Source organism: Pholcus phalangioides, unplaced genomic scaffold, assembly GCF_987345545.1.
Source record: "Pholcus phalangioides strain wild (caught in Gottingen) unplaced genomic scaffold, Ppha-v1.0 ptg000006l_1, whole genome shotgun sequence".
Lineage (NCBI taxonomy): Eukaryota > Metazoa > Arthropoda > Arachnida > Araneae > Pholcidae > Pholcus > Pholcus phalangioides.
The window spans coordinates 1,225,928-1,252,523 of record NW_028301599.1 but is presented as its reverse complement, the minus strand read 5'-3'; the positions used below and the strand labels follow the sequence as shown (position 1 = coordinate 1,252,523).

Genomic DNA, 26,596 nt, shown 5'->3' with positions numbered 1-26,596 from the left:
GCCTGAACCCCTAGACCGGGAACAGCTCTCGACTCATATATTTGAAGGAAGATTTTGAGAGAAAAGCATGAAATAAATTACAAATTATATGGATTGAGTGGTTGCCCTATCATAAGCACATATACATAACGAACTGATATGCCAGGATAGCAATAATAGGGAAAAACAACTGGGCTCAATATTAACACGTTGTGAAAAAACAAACATCGATACGCCCTCACTCAAAGCCGCTTGAAACTCTTGCCCTTATTCAACCGCTGCTGAACAAGGAATGACGCGAAAATTGCGTCGCCCGTTACTTCCGCGCAAAGCCGCTTGAAAGTTCTCTTAATGCAGCTTTGACTTCCGCGGCAAAGCATGACGAGACGCCTTTGACTTCTTCGCAATTTCATTTCCAGACAATCATCAGTACTATTTTATCGTAAATGAGCCAGCAGGTGAATTTCGCTATTAAAAAAAATCGTAAGTTTCATCGTCTGTTTGCTTAGCTTGCCTAGGGCTCCGTGAAATATTCCGGACAGTGGGATCAGTGGTGTCCTGAATGTTGTGAAATAAGAGTGGACAATTGCGTGTGTAACGACCATGCAGTGATATTTCGTCGATAATATGGTTTCATATGCAGGGAAAGAGCTCTTGAAGAAGTCTATTAATACAGTTAACTTCCATAACAGAGTAAGTTTTTATTTGTTTGTGTACCTAAACACTTTCCATATGCTTCACTGAAAGTAATTTGCTTCGTATATATGTTATGATAAATGTGATAAATCTGGTTATTATCCATAATAACCGGCCAAAACGTTCGGTTATTTTGCATAACTACCGAAAAAATCTGGTTATTATCAATGTATAATAACCATTTACCGTAACATGCGCAATGTATCAAAGTATAAACAAATTAGTATCATTTATGATATAGAATCAAACCCGGACAATAATCCATGTTTTAATAGCTCAGCCTCTGGTATAAATTATATATATAAAATTTGGCAAGTGTGAAATCTTTAATTCAATATTAATTTGTTCAGTGAATATTAATTTGTACAATGTGTTCATTTAGTTTTTGTTGACAAGCTACAAAGGTATCAACTGGCTGATGTGAAGATGAATGCGGGAAAGAAAATGTGACTGCATTTACAGGAATTTGAATCCACGTTCTCTCACACGCCAGGTGATAAATCACCATGTGGTGGCAAATGTCAGTATGTGAGCAGTGCTGTTGTGACCTGTTTGACCCCATTGTATAATAACCATTTGTATAATGACCATTGTATTGTTTCAATGCAATGGTATTGTATGCCCTAATGAGTTGGCCTCTGACATTGACGCGTGAAATGAGGGTTAATTTTCCAAGAAGGGGAAATGATGGGAAATGGAAAGAAAAAAATTGCTAAAATAGTGCAAAAGACACGAATGGCAAATATCCACCTGCTCTAATTTCCTTGCGACTTTTTTTACTGAAAGAAGATAAATGGAATCACTCGTTGCGGAACGTTTCATGATGTAGCCAGAGGTCAACTCAGTGTGGGTGTACAATAATATGTTCATCTACCGCCACAAAGCTTGCCGTCAGGTTTCAGGTTGAAATCTGGGGAAGAATATAGATAACGAGATATTTTCTCGAATGAGCTTGAGGTGACAATTATAGATGGCACTTTAATTTCCAATTCAACTCATTAACGGCAGTAAATTGCATGTGATATAGCTGGAGTTGGTGTGTGTGCTGAGTTAGGCTTAACTGTCCATTTATGGTTCAGTTCAGTGCAAACAAGCCCAAAGAAAAGAAGTTCATTGCTTCTATAGTGGTACAGCAGCTTAATTGGCATTCGAGATGACATTGGTTTGATTCCCCGCAGAGGCAGTCAAATTTCCTTTTTGGAATTTTTGCATCATCTTTACTGTATTCACCTTTGCAGTTGTTGAAACATTCGTATGAATAACAGAGAGTGATATAATCAATAATCATCAGAAATGGAAAGGTCTAATAAACTCCTGGCCACATGGCCAGAATATTTAGTGGGTCCCCAAAATGACTTTTCATGGGTCCTTCTACAGTGAATTTTTAGTATGAAAAATGATTGTAGTTGTCCTGGGGGCCCTGTCAGCATCACCCTTGTGGGTGCCGTGCCTGGCTAGATGTCCTCCTTTTTTTTATGTTATTTCAAGTGTCCTATGTTTCGGAAAATTCGCGCTTTTGTCCTTCTTTTAAGGTTTCTGGAATTATTTTTTTCCCCTTCTTTTTTGTCCTTCTGTTTTCTTCTTTTTTCACTTTGATGCAAAAATTTCTTCATTGCTATGAGTGTTTTGTGTTTTTTTCCCCTACTGACCAATAGCCTTCAAAATTCCCAGAATTTTTTCTGTTTTTCTTTTAGTTGGTAAAAATTATTGTTGGGGCCGGTTTTACTGGTCAGAATAATGGAGCCATCTGTTGTGAAATTTGAGAAAAGTGATGTTAATAAGGATGCAGGCCTTCTCATTTCTCAAATCTGGTAACTCTATGCCTGGCCCCAGTGGGCATCGTGCTGGACTCCTTTCGTGAAGATCCAGGTTTGTAACTCTGTTGCTGGCATAGTGGTGGTCGGCAGAAGTTGGTTTTCAAGTGGTTTTCCAACTTTGAGGCACGATTGCGATCTGGTCTTCCATTTGAGAAATAGAGCAAACAGTTTTCCATCACGGTACTTACATAGCATGAAAATTCAAGCATTCACCATCTTCACTTCAAAATATGGAAGCTGGATGGCAAAGCACCAGTAAAAACATGAAGCAAGCACAACTCTGACAACATAAATATATTTAGGACCACACAGCACTCGCAACAAACATTCCGGCTTGTTTTGATTTGTTAGAAATTCCACAGAACAGCTGGGATATTGGTCACCACTTGATTTTTTTAGACTTATTTTTTCAGTGCCAAACACATCCCATGGCCTGACAAAAAAATCGCCAAGGTCGTCGGATGCTACGGATGGTGAGAAAAAAAATCTCCAGCATAGAAAACATAATGATGGAAAAACTGGGCAATAACTAGGCTGGGGCAGCCGGGGCACTGCCCCAGGATCCCCATAAAAATTTCCCTCTCATTTGTCATAATAACATTTTCAAGGAGGGTCCTCTTCTAGAAAAGTCTGCCCGGCATCCCGGGAAGGCACGCAATGACCCTGAAGGCTAAACGTCAACACAACATAAGGTATCAAGACTCTTGAATAAATAAACAATATTTTTTCCTGTTGTATAAATAAATACTTGATGCATAGAAAAATAAAACCTGACTTTCTTTTAAATAATAAATTGATTGAGCATAAAAGTGATAACAAGAAATGATAACAAATAGAACAATGCCCGTTGATGGGAGAAGAAAATAATCTGGGCGTGGAAGAATGAAATGAAATGGAATGACGATTGTTTCAAATAACAAAAAGATGCAGAAGCAGTAACCTGTTTGGCGGAACTAGTGCTGGCACCATCTGGAATTGATTGTTCTAGAAATTTGAAAATCCTGTGGAACTGGCATCACCTGGAATCGATAATTCCTTGAAAATGTGAAAAAGATATGGCATTCCAGCACTATTATGTCGGCCGTGGAGACTTATCCTCGGGAAGAAGTCGCCAAGGGAAGTGTAGACCAATACCCTGTTCTATTTCTACAGAGGAATGTGTACGAGATGCACTTGCAGGTAAGCAAGTAGCCTAAAATGAACTTCTTGTGAACTCTTTAATGTCAAATTATCATAAGCGTAAACTTGTATCGGATTCTTAAGCCTGAGCCCACTCAATATTTGCCATTATCTAAATAATACCTATAGAAATATTGGGTTCGAGCCTCCCACCTCAACATTGTAAAGCTCTCGCAATATTTTCATGTTTTTGCATATTGCACTTGATATTATATCTAATTTGATAACACACTAGTCAGTTTCAAATCCTCTCTCTACAAAATTATTCTAATATAAAATCCCTCACGCAAAGATGAGCAGAGTGGAAAAGTGAAAAATGTGTTTTTATCGACTCGCACAAAAATTCCTACAGTTACTTTCTTTGCTCAAATCGGCACTCACATTTTGCAAGTGAAAGAATGATTTTTTGGTATTTCTTATATAATACTTCCATTTGTAATATTATGTCAGGTTGTGATTCACTTATGAAAATTTTCTGAATCAATGACTTTTTGATCCTGGTTTACCAGTGGCGTTTAACCAAATAGATTTCTACTTCAATTGGGCATTCTACATTGATAGCTGTGAGGATGTATTTTTTTATAGCGCTGATAAACAGTGCTAAAAATGTGATTTACTTCATTCAATGCGAATGGTGTTCACAGTGTTCATGTTTGACCTTCATAGAAAATTATTATTGTTCAACTCGTGTCAGGGCTTGCCAAATCCCAGGTGCTAAGTCACCATGGCAATTTAGAAAGTCCTGGCGCTCAATTTTTTTTACTCAATTGGAATCTGAGGAGTCACAACACAAAAGTTTTTGACTTTAAAAGTTTAGGAAAATGATTATTTTTGTCGAAAAAATTGTGCTTGGCTAAGAAATTTCTGGTTGTCATCAATTTTTTTTTTTCCAGATTTGTGAAGCCCTGATTTACGTATGAGCTATAGGTGACAACCCCTTTTCTTCCTCAGATCGATTTTAATACATTGTGATTGAAAGTTGTGATTAACCTCATCGATCGCTAAAACATTTAGTGAATAAAAGCATTGGCCCATTCAATTTGCATATTCCTGTTTTCCTTAGATGATTAAAAAGACATGGTGCAATGTGGAACTGATTTGGGATAGATTGCTTGAGAGCTTTAACCTTTTCAGTACCACATTATGAAAATAATAATAATTACAGTAGACTCTCGATAATCTAGCCACGCCAATCCGGCCTGTCCAGCAATTCTGCATTTTTAAGCAGGTTTCATTCGAGCTTAGAAGAGGAAGATGTCACTTCAAGTCTGTGCGCAGAAGTTCTTTAAGTGGGCTTTTTCAATTAAGTTCCACTAATCCGGCACAGCCTGGTCTGATATGTGCTGGATTAGCAAGAGTCTACTGTATCATGTTAATTTCGTGAAAGGTTGTTTTAGTTCTAACTAAAAAATCAAAAATATTTTTTTTTCTCTAAAAATTAGTCTACTGTATACTAACTAATTTAAAAAAAATGGATGTGATGCTTTTAACCAATTGTCTGCCTGTTTTTAAATGTTATGCTGCGCAGAAAATGTCTTTTTTTTTTAAATTTTGAGAATGTAATGACGAAAGAGAAATTGACATACTAAGACATTTGAAACATTTGAATACATACTATTGACATTTGAAAATATACAGTTATAAAAGTTTTCACCTACTGTCGTTGGTGTGAAGTATGCTATAGACACCTAATGAGTAAAAAAAAAAAACTTTCTGATGGAAGAAAGCACAGAGGCAAATCAGAAACAGAGGCGTAAAAAGTTACTGTGTCCAGGCATAACTTCGGGAAGAGGTGGATACCTTTGTCTGACTTGGGCACGTCAGGCAAGCGGTTAAAGTACCTTCATCACTAGCTTACTTATGATAAAAATGAAAATTACAAATTCAAATATGCTGAATAATGCAGTTGCAGCAATATTTATTCATTTCAAAAGAAATCATAATTTGTAGCATATATTTCTAAGGGGAAAACTTTGTGGGGGTGTAATATACAATAGTTTAATGCACGAAGCACTTTCATCGAGGTGAAACATCCAATTGAATTTTATTAATTAATCTTAGAGATGTAAAATTCTCGAGAATGATCTTTCGAGGAGAATATTTGAGAATATTCTCTGCTAGGACTCTCTATTATTAGGCCTATAAATAACTTCAGAATGTTCTTATAAGTTCTTGATGAGAATATTCTCCTCTTATTTATAATATAGTTACATATAATATCCTTGAGAATATTCTCTGGAAGGACTACTTTCATAAATTACTGGGGAATATTCTTATAGAAAATAATAAGAATTATTGTGAAGTTATTAATAATAGTCCTTCCAGAGAATATTCTCTCCTCGATGAGAATATTCTTCAGTTACTGAAATCTTTCCAAAGAGTATTATCAAGAATATATGTAATAACATGTATTATAATAAATAATCTCAATAAATAACTTGAAAATAATAATTATTATTTTTGTATAATAATTATTTTTGATAAGAATATTCTTTAGTAATTTATAATAGTAGTCCATTGAGAGGATATTCTCAAGAATATTCTCTGTCCCTGTCTCTCTTCCAGTCAAGAAGATGGGTATATTGAAGTTTGTAGACCACAATATTAAAGTTTGAAAGCAAGAAAATTAAACCAACAGGGCTGAATTACACAACTTTAAAAAAAAAGGGAGTGATGCAGAATTTAAGTGTATTGTGCATTGAAAAAAACGACAGTTCTGTATCTTCTTAGAATGAAAGTGATTGTGTAATTGCTTCCTTCATCAATCAACTTTGATTTAATTTCTTTTGTGTTGTGAACTTATTTCTGAAAATTTATCTAATTTTAAAATAATTTTTTAATTTAATGGTTTCTCTTTATAACCAAACCCTTTATAACCAAAAGTCTTATAACCAAAAACACTCTTTATAATCAAAATCTTTATAACCAAACTTTTAAAAGCTCTCATCATGACCTGGAGAATATTCTGAGAATATTCTCGAACTAAAAAGTTGTCATCGGGGGTGATTATACCAAAAATTGTTTTGTTGTAAATGTTTCAGGCAATGAAAACTGATTTATATTTGACAATATAAACAATATTAGTAAAAAATTTAAATTATTTAAAAGAAAAATGAATATTCTCGATTATTCTCCAATTTTTACATTCAGGAGAAAAGTTTTCAATTTTTAGATTGAAAAAATTATTTAATCCAGTTCTCTGAGAGTATTCTCACCTCACATCTCTAATTAATCTACTATAAACATTTTTGGTCGCAAACACATAAAAGCTTGGATTTGCAAAATATATCAAGAACAGTATAAATCTGGTGGTGCACTGTGATGATAGTTTGCAGATGCAACGACAATCCTTATTGATATTCTTTTAATATACAGGGTATATTTCTACAGTGAAATCTTTCTATAACAATACCGCAGGGACCTAAAAGAAATATTGTTTATAGACATGTTATCGTTGTAGACAGTTTGAAAATTAGCTCTATTTGTTATTAAATAAGAATTCTACCAGGACCAAAGAAAATATTGTTATAGGCAAGTTTATTGTTATAGACAGCATCATTATACACAGGCTTCACTGTATCAAGATTTTATTTACTAGTTCTGAAAAAAAACCTTGCATTCAAATTATATTTCAATATGAGTTGTTGTATGACACTGTCACATGGTCAGTAAAGTAATAAGTATAACAAAATTCCTTGGTATTTGAAACATAGATATTGTTTTACAAAAATGGTGACATGTACTGAAACATGGACATAATGAGTTTGGAAAATGGAAAGAAAAAATTATGTGTTCACCTCAACTTTTTCCTTAGTAATATGCCTGTGCAAATTTGCAATTATAACTGCTTACAATGATGACCGCGAAAGTGAATCTTTATTCATAAATCTTCGTCATATTTGAAAAACAGTTCCACATTTTTTGCTGTGATCTGGTAATTTTAAAGTAGTTATACAGCTTTCATTCTTCAAAATCCTAACTCCCAACATGTAAGGTATTACAGCTTATGTAAGGGCTGTTACGGGGTTAAAAGTTAGTGATATTTTAAAGTGCCATCGGAACTGAAAGGGTTAAAGAAAAATTTTGGTTCTAAAAAGAAATTTGGTCCACAGTGTAAGCAATTATTAGATTTAATGAGTAAACAATGATTGTTTTATATTAAATTTATTGATAGCCTACTTTATTAGCTTGAAAGATTATTTTCCTTTTTAAATTTTTTTATGTTCATTCATCACAGATACAGGAAGAAAAGCTGACATGGCGGCAGTTCGAGTTAGAAAAAGGGCTCACAATGATGGTGTCTGATGACGTAATACGAAAACGCCATCTTTGCAAGCACCATGCTGAAAAAAGAAAGCGAGAACAACAAAAACAAAAAAAAAAGATGAGGGAAAAGCAGATTGCAAAGCTTGAGAAAGCAAAATCTAAAGCTGAAGCTCTAGAAAAGTAACGTTTGATGCCTTTTCTCTTTGTCTAACTATTTAACTATTTTTCAAGTAGTAAGAGTTCAAATTGAGTGCTATTTGTCGGGCTCTTGATACACGATGCTTGAGCTATGAAGTGAGACTCAATGTTGTGAACATGTTGAAAAAATTGATAGTGGTGGCACATTAATATGCCATTACTGTCTGGAGATATGATCGAAGTGTTTAAAATTTCAACAATATGGATAGGATGTACCACGTGTTATTAATACAGTGTCGATTGAGTGCTTTGAGAAGGGGACACCAGTATTGAGAGACAACTTCACACACACACAATGATTTCGGTTCTTGTAAGCAACAGTCCCTCTAATTTCTTTTATTTTACCCAGCTTTGATCTTATGTGTCTGTTTGCGGCATAAGAAATAATGCAGTCTGCAAAGAAATTGGCTTATTCATGTACATTCTATTTGGACGGTGTTCTTCTGACACAGATTGCTGTTTGGCACAATGGTCATTCAGGTACTAGAAGGTGCTCTGTGTGGAACAAGGTGCTCAATCACTCACACCTCTCTCCATTTAATGTTGTTGTAGACTCTTCTGCTCTGATTTGAGCCTACCATTGCTACACATCGTAATGCTTTGCAACACAACAAGGCCAGTATGAACCCAGGTTAATACAGATCCGTGGTGTGTTCAGGAGATTTTCATGCGCAAGATGCATTTTCAGCAGGTGTGTCCACGGAGCTTGTTTTGAATGTTTCGTCATAGATGCCAAAAGAACTCTGATATGATAAAAACATTGGTAGGGAGGGTCTAGGCAGGCTATAACTAGACTGGTGCAAACAAGGCACTTTCCGGAAGCCCTGAACTGAATGGGGAACAGAAAATGTACACTTATTTTGCATAATAATCTTTCATAACCCTTTCAAGGAGGGCCCCAAGAAGGCATGCTATGGCTTTGGTCTAGGGTTGCTAGACGACCAAAAGTACAACCTGAAATGCAGGCTTGTGTCGTTTAAACCTTGGTTTTAAGTTAAAACCGTTAAAACTTTTAGCAAAGTGGCTTTTTTTAAAAAAAATGTGTGATTAAAATGAGTGTGATTATGACAGAAACCAGTTTGGTTTTTTTCAAAAAATCAGATGAAAGTGGTCTAAATATAATTTTATTTCTTTTAAAAATATCATATTGGTTAATTGTTAGCCAAAATTTTTAATTTTTACCACATTTTGTATTCTTGAGTACATTCTGATGGTACATCTTTAAATGGTATTAGATGGTACAAGTGGTTTTTTCCAAAAAGCCTCGTAAAAGTGGCCTGAATATATAGAAGGGGGGGGGAAATATATATATATATATATATATATATATATATATATATATATATATATATATTTTGTTTTTCATATAAAGTTTCTTAGTTATTTAAAGCTATACAGAAGCCAAAATTTCTCATTCGTACCACATTTTCTTACCTTTGGCTACATTCTGATCCTCTATCAAGGTTCTACTGTATAGCAGTAACAGATTTATGAAAAATAATCAGCTATATACTGGGTGATTAGAATTAAAGTTTTGATTCTAAAACTATGCAATAAGAACTACTGGTCAGAATCACTTGAAAATTTGCCTGGATACTCCTGAAGCAATGGAAATTTATTTGGCAAAACAAAAGAAAAAAAGGTGCAAGTAGTGAAAAAATTGTAAGTAGATGATGCTGTACTCTTGACCAGCAGTACAATCTATTTTGTACAACCACATCATTTCGGCACTTCAACAGCATCAGTGTGTGGATAGCACTTTTATCAAGATGCACATTGCAATACCAGCAAAGCAGCTGCTGAAGAACCATTTTAACAATAACAGGATGACACGACACCTGATCGGCCACCAGTTCACCTGACACCTTGTAAATTCTGGCTTGGGGGGGGGGGGTACCACAAAATACTATGAACATATAAACAGTGGTTGGATTGCAAACTTTAGTGAAGTGCAAGCAAATCCACATCATGACCATGGCATACTCTGATCTGTTGTTGAACAAGCATTTTTGTGCTTTCATCTCGTAGCCAGAATACGGTGGAAAACACATTTAATATTTCTTGAATAAGTAGTAGTTATTTGTTCAATTACTTCCTTTTTTTGTGATGTTTCCCAGAAATCATGCAATGCTAATTATTAGGTTATCATTTTGGCCTGACTAGCTATCGTTTCCATTGTGGGAGTACATTTTCCACGTGTTGGACGAATACAGTGTCATTAATTTTAAATTTTTAAGTATTTTCCCCTTTGCCATAGAAAATTCCATTGCTTTAGGAATTTCATGTAAATTTTCAAGTCATTCTGACAATGGTTCTTTTTTCTAGTGTTTTGAAATGAGAACTTTAGTTGTAATCTAAAATTGTATATATTGCAAATCATCGCCAATTAATCTGCATCATTTATGCTTCATTAAATACATTATATTCAATATATTTTTATCACAGTTTTTGCAAAACAGCTTCCTAATTAAGCATACTGAACGTAACTGGAAAAAACATCTTTATATTATATGGTTAATTATAACATTAACAATATTCAAACACAAAGTAATTCATTGAGTTAAGCAAAAAATAATTAAATTTAAAAATGTGTTTTTTTTTTAAATAGAAGAAATATTTGTAGATTAATTAACATGAGAATATATAGTGTTAATTAAATTATAAACATTTTATTTTTAGTAATTATATAATAAATTAAAAGAATTTTTCAGAAATTCTATTGTTTTTAATGTTAATGCTTATATTTAAACAAAAAAAACTATGGCATTAACTAATAGCATTAATAGAATTAATTTTTTTCAAAAAAAGTTTTTTAACAATTCTGCTAAAAGGGTATATGCAGAGATAGATTGCATTTAAATGTTAATGAATTATTTTAAATTCGTTCGGCTTTCTCTCAAAGTTGCTTGGTGGAGGTGGAGCTTATGTGGCCTGAGCTTCTAGCTTCCAGTGTGTATAGGGGAGGGTCGTTGTATTTAAATGAAATTTTGAGTGATTTTTTTATTGTGCTATTTTATGTTGTCGCGGAAAAGGGGGGTAGGAGCATAAATTCTCGCTTTGGCTTTCAGCATGCATGTGCACGTTTTGAAAAAAGTTAAATAATTGGTTTTGTCAATATATATTGTATGTTTTAGCAGTGACAGATACTTCAGAAAAATTTTAAATGGCCTTTTTAATTTATTTGTGAAGGAAATTTATTTAGAATTATCTGTTCTAACCATTTTTGGCAACACTTTCAGCATTTTAGGGAAAAATTACTCCTTAAATTCCAGATCCTGCTCCATTTTCAAAATTTCTGTTCCAAAACTGAAAGCTCCAAAATGGATGAGTGACATTTACTTCCCTATGTTAGGAATCGTCATTATTCAATGTTTGCAGTTATTAACATTGATTGAGAGCAACTTAAATTTATTTATTAACTCTATTGGCTATAATCAGTTTTGTTAAATCAATTATATAGATAGGTTAGCAGTTTACGCAATTTTCTTCCAGATGGGACCACAGTGGTTTTGAAGAGCTCTACCCCAACATCAAATATGATTGTGAAAAGCCTATGCAAAAAGTGCCAAAGAAAAAAAGGTAACCATGATTCTAAATGTTCCTACTTTTTTGTAATTAGATTGTTATACATATTTGCCACTAGGCTCCTATGCATATACACATGTTTATAATATAAATAAATTGGCCACCTTGAGTAAAACACTAACAAGTTAGTCGAACCCTGCTATAGTATTCCCTGATGTCATGCCAAACCTGCTTAGCGCCAGAAATTTTCATTGAACAAATCTTCAATTTCCAGGTCTTACACATGCAAAACCATGGTTCAATGCCAAACTTGCTATAATGCCAGAATTCTGTGGAATAAATGGAATTAAATCAGGGTTTAATTGTGCATTAATTTCTTGACTTTCATCTTTCAACACAGTAAGATTGTGTTGTATCCACGATGTTAGTTAATATTACCAAATGGTCATATTAGCCAACATTAGAGACTCATTTGATTCTCTACAAAAAAATTATAGCCAACTCTGTGCATCAATCGCTGCTACCTTGAAACCTGACTGAAGTCCTGGAAAATCAGAATTAAAGAAAAAATTTGAACTGCTGCTTCTCTCCAAAATACATAAGCATCGGCACATAATTTAATTGTCTGCAACCCTTCACGATAAAAACAGCTCGAGGCATAAAAAGTCAGAACATCAGAATAACCATGCGGAATCGAGAAATCTTTATAAAATCAAAGCTCCCACAAATTTTTCAAATGTAATGTCACATAATGATAAGATTTTTTGAAGAGATTCTTTGTTAAACAACTCTAGGGAGCTGCGGATAAGCCTTAAATAGGGAAAAGGGATGCTACACGAGTGGAAAAAGTCTGAGAACTCCTGACATAATGTAAAAATTGTCATAGACAATGTCTGTGCACAGTAAAAATGCCAAATGCAAATCATCTAGACTTCAAAATATTCTCCAGTGTTAAAATCTTGATCTTATATTCTTCAGAATCCTCGGGATCAGGCCCATCATTTTAACTTTTTCCAGGAAGGGGGAAAAGAACATAATTTACAAAGACCATACTGTACTTAACCTTGTTTGTCCATTTCTATTGTATTTTTTAAGCTTTTGTAAAAGATGGGGAGATCATCTTTTACAAAAGCACCCCCCCCCCAAATGACTGTCCTTTTTGGGATGCCAGTAAAGACGTGCTGGGTGGCGCTCTGGCTCCCCAGCGCGATCCAACCCGCAAGGGTAAAAGGCTTATATCCCTGGAGGGACAGAGCCTGGGTCGTGACTGGTTTGTCGGGTGGCGCTCTGGGATTTACTAAAAAAACATGATATGGCATATTGAAAAAGAGCCTTTGTGAAACACGTCTGAAACTTAAAAGTTGTCTGATGCTGTTGTCCTTTGATAAAGAAGTCGCGGTGGCTGCACTAAAAAAATAGTACTGCTTAGTCTAGTAAATCAGACAAGACACTCTTGAGATGATTGCATGGATGCTTGATACAGACGTCTCAACATGAATGGACACATGACCAAACACATGGGACTAACTTTTTTTTTTGAAGCCGAGCACAACTCAGGTCTATCGCCATGGGCAATTTACTACTTAGTGAGTTGTGCCGGAAGTGTAAGTATGTGTACCTAACAGTCTGAGTGCGTATTTAGTGTTGTGTATGATTTTTTCTGGCCCATTTTGGGACTATACATGGGACTAACTACACAGACGTGTTTAAAGACGAATCTAGGATTCTAGATTTCATCAGAACTTCATGTGCATTACATGGGTGCTATTGTTTAGGGTGGCGTTCAAGTATTACGCGTCACAAATTTTTAGCCATTTTTTACCCTTTTGCCCCTAGCTATCCATTTCTCTACCCCGGGCAAGAATTTGAATTTAGGCCCCGTCTGGCCCATTTTGGGTTTCCCTTCCAGGTGGGTCCTGTCTGGTGCACCTGTCTAGTTTCGGCCCTGTCCTCCCCATCAGCAAAACTGACCTCCCCCCTTGTCTCTGCAAAATTTCGTCATCGGCTCTGACCCCTGCCTCCTAACGCATATTGGTGGGATCAGAGACATACGAGGGGTGGGGGCATAGGGGCTTGAGCCTCCCTCCTCGACGACCAAAAATTTATTTTTTAATGCAAATAATATATTTTTTTAAATTGCAATTCCAAAAGAAAATACCTTTATGTTGTTATAATCAACTAGCTATAATACCCGGCTCTGCTCGGTTTTCTTCAATGAGGCTTTTTAGATCATGTGATATCGTCCTCTTTTTTTTGAGGGACAAAAATCCATAGAAAACCATTATGGCAACTTCCTGTACAAATTATGAAAGAAACAAATGTATAGGTTTTTTTTTTCTTTTTTGATGGGCGTTAGGTGTTTCAATTTTTTTTCCTTCTTGAACTTCCAAGTTATTTATCTGCCTATTTCTGCTTCAAAAAATGGTTAATTAAAGCCACCGAACTTCTTTGATGTACTTTATGAGCGCATAATTAATTTTAAACCATCCTAAACTAAAAAACTACTCAAAATGTCTTTTTAAAAATTCATTGTGACCCGCCCTCTAAGCCTGCGGACCAAATGTGGCCTGCCCCCTCAAACCTAATTTTGTAAAAATGAACTATGCAGCACATTTACAGATCGCTTAAGTGATCTGTGGCACAATTCCAGAGCATTTAAATGCTCCATGGTGCATTTTCAGATCACTCACGTTGGCTTGTGTCACATACACAAGTCACGTGAGTTTTTGGTGCACATTATGGCATTAAGAATATTTCATATTTTCATAAAGGGTGGTTGATGACGTAAGCATCATCTAAACCTTCTCCCTTGTCATCAATCGTCAGCATATCGGAACCCCATTGATGATGACATAATACTTGAATGACCCCTTACTCCTCTATTCAAGATTTGTTGTTTTTCAAAAAATCAATATGATTTCCGGATACACCCATTCTTTGAGGCCTTTTCCATATCTCTCTGAGACATGAATTGGGTTGGGTCCAGTTTTTCAATGTATGCAGACCAGAATTCAGAAATCACATATAAATATTTGTAGGTGCCCATACACTTTGACCAAACAGGCAGATAGCATTTTTCTATTTTTATCCTGACTAGTTTATATAAAATATATATATATATATTTTTTTTGTATATGCAGTAAAATCAGAATTTGGCTCAGCGGTACTCTAGTTTTTGCATTTGGCGTTTTCAGATGGGATACTTGTTGGTATGAGAGTAAAAAATATGTCACTGCATGCTTAAGAGAAGTTTGTATAATTACAGTAGAGCCTCGATTAACACTCTCTCATTTTTTGAAATATTTTGTTAACCAGCATCAGTTTTCTCTGTGATAATTATTTTTCACGGTACCATCAAAATCTGAAATTTTCCCTTCTGATGGTAATAAAGGTGAAAAAATTTCACTAGTAAAATAAAGAATATTTTACTTAACAACTCGAACAAACAAATCCCCTATAGCTGATTGCTTGGTTGGGGCAACAAGAACATCATGACTGTTATTTAAACCATAACTGTTATAGTCTTATGTGTGCCAGATTAGTGAGAATCTACTGTATCATAGAAACAATCTGAGAATTCTTGTTCGTCGTATCAGATTATATGATATTGGACAAACCATGTTTGCACATATCCAAAGTATAATAGAGTTCTACTTCAATGTGCAAATTCAAGCGTGATTGAAGGATTTTGTCATTCAAATATTTGGAAACACAAATTTATTGTTTTTCAAATAATAATTTCGCCAAACTATTGCGTAAAACACTTCTTATTTGATCATTTCTTCAATTTTTGTTCCAGCAAAAAGAAGCAAATGACTAGATCCAGATCTCCACCATCACAAAAAAAGCGAAAGAAAAATCGTTCTGATGTAGACAGGTAAGGGATTTTTATTTTTTTGAAGTCAATACAATCTATCATGTTGTTAGAATTTTAATATGAGGAAAAAATATTCATTTATTCATTTGAACTCAACTTATTATGAAGTATAAGTAGAATCTGATATATATTCAGAACTCTGCTAGCTGATGTCAGTTTTCTGAGTAATAATTTTATTTTTATATATTAATAAGGAAATTATTTTTTATATTCAAATGTTTTTGGGAACAGTGAAATATAGATGCTTAATAAGACAAAAATGTTGCTAACAACCCCTTAATGTTTATGGTAAATAGATGCTGTGTGTGTGTGTGGGAACATTTCAAAGAATGTTCCCAGGGGTAATGTTTATTCAGGGTTTTGTACTGTGTACATACATATCTAATACGCACAGCAAGTATTATGCATTGATACCTTGCCTAACAAATGACTTGGCTTACGAATTTTTCAGCTAACAGGTCTTTCTGCCTCGGCTAATGATATGAATGCATGTGCTAAAATAAAACAGCAAGCGTATGCCATTATCAAAATTGCTATAACTTGAGCCAGATTAACTCATGTCTAACTCGAAAAATTTTTCTAGATGTACCTCCACTTCTCTGTCTGAAAGTTTTGAACCATTTCATGTAAAATGTGAAAAATTCAGCTAATAGAAAATGCCTTTTCAACCTTTAGATGTAATGTCTTTCTTCACTCCTATGCTAAAAGATATCTTTTTTTTCATAAATCAACATTTTATTATCATCTTCACACATATGAATACAATACAAAGACGCAACCAGTGCTCCCACTTGTCTTACTTTTTTTTACCAAATCCTATCAACAAAATTTTTGTAGTTGATGTTAATTGAGGAGGAAATCATTATATATTGCTGAATCAAATAACACAAATATAGTAGATTACAATTAATGATTCTGCCAAAGCAAAAATTGTATAATTTTTCAAGTTATTTGGAGGGGATATATGTGGACCATTTGGTTTATTAATTTTTCTTTTGCTTAGTTTGGGGGTTGAACAAGTAGAGTAGTGATTAAAAACTTCTGTCTGGATGGGAAAATAATTTTGTATTTACTACTTCATAGTCTTGGATAATAACTAACATTCATCATTCAAAATTATGGTGCACATTTTGAGTATAGGTGAAACAATAGTTTGCATAACAAAGCAGTTGAATACATAGGCTCTTCTAGGTTTGGCGTGATTCTGATGCTACTCAATAGCATTCGATTGTCTTTTGAATTTTTAGGGCAAGCAGAGCCATAAACAATGTTTAAAAAGCTCAGCAAAGAGCTAGAAATGAAAGTGCATCATTTATCAAAAACAATCATGGTATTGAACAGTAAAATGTGAACAAATCCCTTAAATAAAAAGATAGACAGTGCACAGTAAAACTGTCCGGTTCACCTTGATCTATTTATATTGGACCTTGTAGCAATTTACACATTTTGCACTGCGCTTTTGAAAGTGGTCTCGAAATAGCGTCATTCGTAAAAACGTACATGTCTTCATAATTTGCTGTGTATTATCAAAGATAGTTGACAGACTCCAAAAAAGAATGTGATATATATTATGAGGAGAGACAGAAAAAAATTATGTGTCGTTGCTAGCTCACTGTTTTGGCCAAAAATTGTTTTTGTTACCAAGTCGTTTCTGTCATTCTTCTTTGGCTTGAGTCAATCTTTTTAGATACCGAAATAATTCTATGAATGTTTTATTTTATTTAAAAAAAAGAAGATTATTATGTTGTCTGGGGGGGGGGGGGGGTTAGCCCCCCATCAAATTTTGTATAATTTTTTGAGTGAAAACCCTGCATAACAGCAAAACAAAACAAAAAAAACACACACACACAACACATAAACTACACACAACTGAATAAAATGATATGATCTTCCAAGGGACCTATTTTTCTTTGGACAAAAATTACCCAGTTTGTGCATCTAAGGCAGTGATTCCCAACGTGGGCATTAACGCCCCCTGGGGGGGGGGCAATGGAATGTTCCAAGGGAGCGGTAGAAGCTACGGGTTTAACATAGGATCCTGTGGGTTAGATTGCGTTGGGGGGCGATGGGAGAAAAAAATTTCTGAAGAAGGGGGCAATGGGACAAAAAAAGTTGGAAAACTATGATCTAAGGGTTTAAAAAAAAATCAATGTTTTCAGATCACATGTTCTTTCAGGGCAAGACTTTTAGCATCTCAGTGGTCTGGACATTCTAGGAGCTTATCTTTTCCATCTGCAGTAAAACCTGTCTAAGTCGAACATCTATTGTTCCATTAAAATCTGTCCAAGTTAGGGAGTTGCCCAAGATATTAAGGTACTGTATTGTGGACTCACTATGTTATAGGATTAATGGAACCAGTTACATGGTCAGTTCCATTCAAAACTGTCCTATGTAGGGAGGTTTCCAGGATGTAGAGGTGTTGAAACTGACAGGTTTTACAGAGACACAAATGAGATGTTTAAATCACAAATGGATGGCGACACCTAGGAACTTGACTAGGTTGATTCAACATCAGCTTTAGTGACTAAATAAAACAAATTTCAGTGCTTGTTGTGTACATAATGTAAAAATATAAAAAAATCTTCAGTATATTTCATTTCCCATAAATTCTCATTCATCCAATTTTGAAGTTGTTCATTTTACCCTTCGATAAGTTTTTGTCTTTTTATACTATTATTTAGTGTTTAAAAAATATATCTTTAAATTTTGTGCAGCACCTGGAACAAATTAAATGATTTTCCATAGAAACCTCCAGAACGAATTATCTTTGTTAGCCGAGGTATCACTGTATATGAGATGGTGTGATATAGGGGAAAGTAGCCTGAATTAAAGCATTTCACTCATTTTGCTAAATTACTGTCATACTATTCATTAAAAAATCACCAAACTGAGCAGGATGTTACGTACTATATTTATGCAGGGGTGGGAACTCTGCGCCAATTGCGCCAAAACTAATATCTTGCGCCATCCTGCTCCAATAGCGTATTTTCGTATTTTTCTGCGCCAAATAGCGAATTTTGCTTCAGTATGCCCGGAATTTCGGAAAGGACGAAAAATTTTTTTTGCTCCAGCTAGCTACGAAACGATTCTTTCCGAGAAGAGCGTGTTTTATTCCACTATATCTAAACTACCGCCTTAAATTATCGGCCCCTCATCCGCGATCGTCGAACTGAAGATGGTTTGCAATGTCTTTCAGCGTCAAAGTGCAAATGCGAGTGTTTCCGTTTAAAAAAAAAAGTCGCCACTGGAAGTAACAGAAATTACTGTAGTCGATCGTCATTGTGTTAAATCCCGATGTTTCGTGAAAAAAAATTTCATTCCGGGAGTAAAAAGCGCATGTCCGCCGAATTACGAATGTTAGTTTAGAAACTTTGGCGAATAACGAGCGTTAAATCGTCAATATCGCCAAATAACGAGTGTCAGATCGCCAATCTCGCCAGATAATGAGTGCTGAATCGCCAAACATCGTGTTGATTCTTCCGAAATTCTCTCCCATTTTGCAACAAAATCTTTTCAAGTATAAAAAAATTGAAAACTTATAAAAATGTTTTAGCTCATTTGAAGTGCTGCTGTTCAAGGCAGCAAATAGTGCCCTCAGTAAGTAAGCAAAATCATCTTAAATAGGCGGGTGCAAAAAATTTTATGACCGCTGCTCTTTCAAACAAGGTGTCAAAAGCCTAAAACACCAAAAACAAAAATCAATCTGACGAAAAGATGTTTGATATCAAAAGACAGTGCAGTTTTATTTTGAAAAGGGTTGAGGGTTAACGAAAATATTCTTGTTAATTTCACTGTTCCAATTTATAAATATCTGCTCCGAATCCCATATTTGCTGCTCCAAAACTGCTCCGAATCCTGAATCTTGCTGCTCCAAAGTGGACTTAGTCACTTCCCACCCCTGTTTATGTTTAACTCTGCCCATTGCTGTGGGCATTTTACTACCAAATGAGTTGTGCTCGAAGTGTGCATGTGTACTTAACAGTCTGGAAGGGGGGCATGTAGTGTTTTGTGTGAATTTTTAGTGATGCCATCTATCTTTCAAACTATGAGGTGAATGCCTGAATATTTGTACTGTTGTAGGCTTGATGCTCTCTGTGATGAGTTTCATATGCTATGGCAAAGTATGATAGTGTGTGCGTTCAGATAAAACACAGTATCACAATTGATAAGCAGATTAACATTTGTGTAACAAGATCAATCATCAGTTATACATTAATTACATGTTTGATAATGTTAAAAACCTTTATTTCGTACCTTGCCCAAAACTAAGCATTTTACATAGTGGTAGCATAGGAGATAGACTTGGAAGTCTGGGGGGCATGGTCATTATTGCTGGGGGGGGGGGGGCAAGATGATGTCAATTCATATATACATTAGATCATTCAACTCCACCTTTAACACTGGGGGGGCAATGCCCCCCCCATCTCCGCCCATGAGTGGTAGATTTTGTACTTTGGCAGTAACATATATATCAGAACCTCACTACAATGACACTTTATATAACGATGAATCCCTCTACAAAGATATATTTTTTTACATTTGTTTGGAAATTCCTGTTAAATTAAACTACTGCATCTTGATATAATGATAATCCCTCTACAGCAGCGGTTCTCAACCTGTGTTCCGCGGCAACTCGAGGAAAATAAAATAAATCAGTAAATTTGGTAGATGAATAAAAAAAAAAAGAGGTCTACAGGGGTCAGCCATAAAAATTATATGCAGAAAGGGCTCCGCCACAGAAATTATATACTGAAAAGTAAGGCAGTCGAGTGGTTAGGGAACTAGCTTCTCACTGTGCAAGTCTGGGTTCGAATCCCGGTTTGGCATGGATGTCTACTAACACTAACAAATTCCCTGGATGGATCATGCTGATCCCTTGGGAATACGTGAAGATCACGTTATTTATTTAAAAAAAAAAAAGGGGCTCTGTGAGTCAAAAAAGTTGAGAACTGCTGCTCTACAGTGATATTTTCACTTGGTCTGCAGAGTATCATGTTATCCTGAAGTTGGTTTCCTGTGGTTCCCAACTTCGAGTCGATCTCCCCATTAAAAAGTCTCACTATGGAGAGCAACAGGCCTACAATGATAAATCATTCAATCATTACACTTCACTCTATGTAGAAAAACTGGTGGCAGATGGCAGCATTACACAGAAACAAGCTTCACGCCAGGTTTCACTACACATACACTCCAACATGTACCAATTCGTTAGAATTGGTTCCGCAGAGGAATATAGACGAGGTACATGTCTGGTTTAGTAGTAGTAGTAGAGTATCATGTTATCAAGATTTCACTGTATTTGTGATTCTTCGCATGATTCTATCGCCAAACATGTTCATATTAACAGACTGTTACCAGAACTTGACAAATCTGTATTGGACCCTAAAATTTTCTGCATGTGGTTGCAGAATTGGAGTCTGGATGGAAAAAAAATGTCTGATTCATCATAATTTATCTTTTAACATGAAAAAAAGTTGTTATATCCCAGGAAAGTAAAAAATCCTATTATTTAGAATCTTTTTTAAGCAAAAACCATGCTTGGCTCCTAAGAAATTTAGCTGGCGCCTAAATATTTTTTCAATTTGTGAAGCTCTGCTGTTATTGTCAAATGAAGTAACTTGTGTTTAAATTTACATTGTGAATTGATCCGATTGCAAGTATTGTTTTTGTAATCTGTTAAAGGTGGGACCATAGTGGTTATAGAAAACTATATCCTGACGCACCGAGAACATGTTCTTCATCGCCTTCATCATCTATTTCTTCCTCGTACTCGGATAACCAAAGCCGATCAAGAAGGTGAGATTTTCCCTTTCTCACAGTCAAAATTTTTTGTAATTTTGAAGTAAACTTAACAATCTCTGATCAAGTTCACGTTTAATATTTCCTAAAATTTAATTCTAAACTCAAACCTAATTTTTGGAAAGCAACTCAAAATATTAATCTTGAGATACACTTTGAGGTTGCATCAGAGTAAGTTTGATTGTAATTCGCACAGTGGTGTGATGCAAGTAATAGTATGTATGTACAGTCGAATCCAGTTTTGATGAATACTGCTTTTGAAAAAATCTCATTGTAACAAAAACTTTTCTAATTCCTTCAATAAGTTTATATAGACAATATATAACAAATTCATAAAGCTTCTGAAAATCAACGAAAGTGTACATAACGTTTCAAAAATGATCACTTAAAATCAGTTTTAGAGAATAATTCACTTGCTGAATTGTTGGGAAATAAGGTTGTTTTTCTATGGCTTGTGGGGGGGGGGGGGGGTGAGAAGAACTAAAATCTGTGGTAAGCATTCGGAATGTTCCATATTTCTTGTTTCAAAATGAATGGCTTCGGAAGGAAATAGTTTTTAATTAAAGAAAAACTTAAGATCATTTCTCAAGTTGATGCTGGAGAAGATAAACACATCTGTCTGCTCTTTCAACATTTTTGAAAAATAGGACCAAGTTGGAATTTCAAAGGCAAACATAGTCATATAGGATCATGGAAAAAGACTGGACTTTCTCAAATTTTCGAGATGTGGATACAGCTGTCTTTACAGGACATTTGTTCCAGACATTTACCAGAAACATACATGGTTTCAGAAAACTCATTCCTGAAATGTGATAGTTATCAGTTTACTCATATGAGTAAAGACAAGAATTTGCATGTGACATACAATGTGCTGTTGGATGCAAAATATTTCAAGCATTGCACACGTTTGTGCATGCATATACTTGAGGAAATTTGTTTTCTCGGCTTCCACAATACTTGCACACAAAAAATTAGATTTGCTTCAAATATGTTAAATAAGTGAAACTTATCCAGAAAATTCAATGCCTACTTGATTTGTTATTTTTGAAATTTAACTTCATTCTTTTTATTATCTAAAACAAAAAATTTCCCCCTTATAATCAGATTCTGCTACAACAAAATTTTTTAAACAAATGTCAAAATTGGAAATTCCTTTATAATGAAATTTTGTTATAACGAAGTGATTTCTTCAGTCCGTTGGAGCTCATTATAACAGGATTCCACTGTATGGCATTGAATTGTCAGAGCCTGCATATGTTGGTTATTTAGCTACAATGAACTTTTTTAATGTGTGCTCTGAACACAAGTCACATTTGTTAGATTAAGATTTTGGTAAATCATTGTCTGTACTAAAAACTGAAATGGTCAAAGAAATGGGACAGGTAAAAATAATAGCAGCAGGAAAAAAAGGTTACAGAAGATCTTGATAATTCAAGACTTGAAAGTTTGAGGTTCCAGATAATCCAAGGTGCTAGAAATTTTTTGAATTACTTATCAAAACCTGTGTTTCAATTTTTTCGCAAGAGTGTTTTATTTCTTCCCCCCCCCCCCCCCCCCCCCATAAAAGTGAGCAATTTCAGTTTGGGGATCTTGATTCCTGGGCTGAGGTCTACAGTAGACCCCATAGTGGTTTGAAAGTAAAAGCCACTCTTAATGCAGCTTTGATGGACCCCCTGGCCAGAAGTTTTCACAAGCTCCTCCATAGTAAGTTTGTAGGGTAAAAAAACCCTTTCATATTGGGTCCCAGGCTAGAGCCCTAATCGATAATTAATTAAGAACAAAGAAAAAACAGTTAAAACTATTTCTGTATTTCATTAAATGAAAATACCCGTATCGGTAAAATCCACAACAGGAATGGTAGATTTTTACCAGCGACGAACCGGGTAGCCTAATCATGGACCTTGTATTTTGTTACTACTTTTATTGTAAATTTTTTCCTTATACATACGTAGTTACCATAAAATAAATATAGGAATACAATGTCCTCCCCCTCAGTCATTTTCTAGATATTCAGAGTTTTCAGAAATTCTGAGAGGAGGTCTTGGTCCCATCTCCAACTCAGACTACTGACACAGATTTAAAGTATTTTGATTTTTCAGGAATATGAGGGGTAAATTTTTTTAAACAAGGATTATTCTCTCTCTGGAATTTAACCCCCCCCCCACAAAAAAAAAAGTTCATTTTCAAGAGAAACATCTTTCATGTCAAGGTTACATTTTTCAAGTTTCATAAAAAAGTTGTGTAAAAATTCTTTTATAAAATTTGTAACGTGAAGCTGAAATTTAAAAAAATGTTTCTTCATGTGTCACGTTCTTTGAATTTCTGGCATAGGCCCTAACTACCCGCTGGCATTTTTGAGGGTGCAGTGTTTCTCGCATGGGTGAATGGGGCATGTACTCAAGGCCCGCATATTTTCAGGGTCCCAATATTGCTGTTTTTTGTATTATTGGCATATGAAAGGGCTCAAACTCACAGGTCTTGCCCAAGTGCAATATCGGTGTGGTTGCTTTCTACTTGCTTTGGCTCGCATCAAAAGAGAAAGAGGACAATAAAAAAAGAAAATGATGTGATTTTACTAGTTATGGGTAATTGAATGTTTGCTCAGTGCTCGCTGTCGAATAGCTAGTAAAGTAAATATAATTGAGCCTTAGCCCTTCAAGTAGTTTTAAAATTTCACTAATCCGCATCATCTCCAAAGCATTGCATTGTTCTGCAACAAACCCTTAGCTGCCTGGAAATGTTCTGCAATAGAAAATTACCACATTTTTTCAGATTGTTCTGCGACGTATGTCACAGATTTTGGCATATTCTACTTTGGGGCAAATCATAACTGCCATAATGGAAATCCCTCAACTTTTTTCTAGAATATTTTTCTGATTTTCTCCTGATAAGTGCTTTCCCACTCAATTCAGAGAAGAAAAAATTCTGATGTTTTCTATTATTTACACTCTCCTGAAAGGAAAGGAAAACACATTTTCTCTCCTTGTATTGTCATACTGAAAGAAGGGTGACTCCTCCAATAATTATTCAATGACAGATGACTTGACAGGTTGGAGGGAGAATGGAAAACATATTTTAGTTTTAAAAAATCACAAGGCTGGTATTTGGGCTTATTATTGCCTTTATAATGAAATTTTTAAGGTGAAGTCTTTGTTGTAATTGCTGAAATAAAAAGCATCAAGTTAGACGAGATATCTCGTAAAATTGTTGCTGTAAGGGTCAAGGAAACTAGCTGGAGTTTGGTATAACACCAGTTAATAAAGGTTTCTTTAGCATAATCACCCCTCTACTGCTATAAAGGTGTTCTTTTCTTCTGGGGAGATACACAGATAGTGACCATTATTGGATTATGTGTTGCCATAGATTTACTACTGTGTAACTTATGTAGAAAATAAAATGGTTTATTTTCATGTAACACGTCTTGTGAATTTTAATTATAAAACTTGTTATTCTATATATATTTTATACCACAATAGTAATCTATGATAATAATAACTTAGATATTATTGTATACAAGTGGTGAAAACTTAAAATTAGGATTAATTAAATTATTGTTAGGATCTTTTTTATTTGAAATTAAATGTTTTTTTCAGCTTTTGTAAAATTTTTCTATAGGTTTTTTCATTAAGTTTTCGGTGAAGGGAAAACTATGACGAAACTACACAGCACTCATTGCTATAACAAAAGCCTCATATAATGTGCTGATTCTTGCAAAGCTCATAGAGAAAAACATTCTTCACATGAAAAAGCTAAAAGAAAAATTCATAAAAATTTCTGTGATTGATACTTTTGGAAATTAAAATAGAATTTTCAAAACCATTTTTTTTGCGGGAATAGATGAATTAGAAGTTAGTGAAGAGCTATTAAAAAAACTTTTTTTAGCATGACGTATATATTTTTTGACAATATTTTAGATGGAACATGTCACTCATTTGCCCCAAATAGTGAATATATTCCATGTGTGCTCTATTGGTTTTAGTGCCATTTGGTCAAAGCTTAGAGAACAGTTGTGGTTTTATCATGGTAATTTTTACTGTAAAAATTGTTTTTGAAAGGCCAGCAGTGATATTTAATATTTGGCCGATAATGGTTGATTACTAATGTTCTCCCTGGCTGTGGAGGAATGATCTGCTTGCTTTCAATGCCACACTACTACCACAAACTTGATAACGAGAAAAAAATACATCCAAAACAGACCTCTGATTGGCCTTTCTCAAACTCCCTTGACATTCAAGAAACAGATACCTCATCTAGAGGTTTTAGTGGCATTATTTATGTTGACAGAAAGGCTTTCTGCAATGAATGAGTGAGCATCTAAATTCATTGAAACCCCATAACAAAGTACATAATGGATTGGGGGTTCTTTTGAATCTATAACTCAAAAGTGAATACCCATATCATGGCTTAATTTTTTTTTGACTGGAGAAAGTGACAAGATACAAACATGTAATTTTTTGGGGATATAGACACATACTGTGGGTGCAGTTGTTTTTTGCACATTTGTAACGAATATTTTTTTCAGATTAATCAGTTTTAAATTTAATCCACTGGTTTTAAACAAAGTTTTTAAATTTTTTTTTCCAAAATCATAGACCTATAAATTTTCAGTGTTATGCTTTTTAACAGCCTTTCATATAAAAAGGGACTATACTTTCTCTATCCTTCTTTTCACTGCAAACTTAACCACAAACACACTATAGGCATGTAGATCTTTATCACTAGCTGAAGTTATGTAGTAGATATTGCAGTAATGGAGATGCATTCATTATATTTTCAGAAATGTAAGACGAAGCTCATCTAGCAGCTCCAGTTCTAGTGATAGTTCGAGCTTATCATCCAGCCCCACCTCTAGTTCTAGTGATTATGAACAGACAAGACGAGAAATAAAGAAAATATATGGCCGTAGGTCATCTTCATCTTCCAAATGTGGTATACAAACTTCTAGATCTCGCTCTCGACAAAAGAAAAGTCGCCATGAATGTTAGCTATAAAACCTATAGAAAACTATTTCGTGAAATGGTGTGTAATGCAGTTGTTCTTTATGTCAGGGGTATTTTTTTATACTGTAAAGTTTTAAAACTATTGATTTGAAGATTTCTTTCTTTCAATTTTTGTGATCACATTCTCTGATCTTGTTATATTTGTATGCTAGTTTTTTTTCTCTTCAAATCAATAAAATTATGCATTTAAAATGTCACTGTGAGAATTTTGTTTTTTAGTATGAAAATTGAAATATATGGTTAAAAAATTCAATTATAGA

General features: G+C 34.6%; 1 protein-coding gene across 1 annotated transcript; it reads left to right on the top strand.

Annotated features, from left to right (window-relative positions):
• The first annotated feature begins 491 nt into the window (after positions 1 to 491).
• LOC149085647 (uncharacterized) lies at positions 492 to 26,533 on the top strand. The gene is made up of 6 exons (XM_089232452.1): positions 492 to 672; positions 7,909 to 8,117; positions 11,628 to 11,714; positions 15,460 to 15,537; positions 21,220 to 21,333; positions 26,114 to 26,533. Exons 1-6 carry the CDS (start codon positions 607 to 609, stop codon positions 26,319 to 26,321), a joined length of 762 nt encoding a protein of 253 aa, XP_089088578.1. The 5' UTR covers positions 492 to 606; the 3' UTR covers positions 26,322 to 26,533.
• Positions 26,534 to 26,596: the final 63 nt, after the last annotated feature.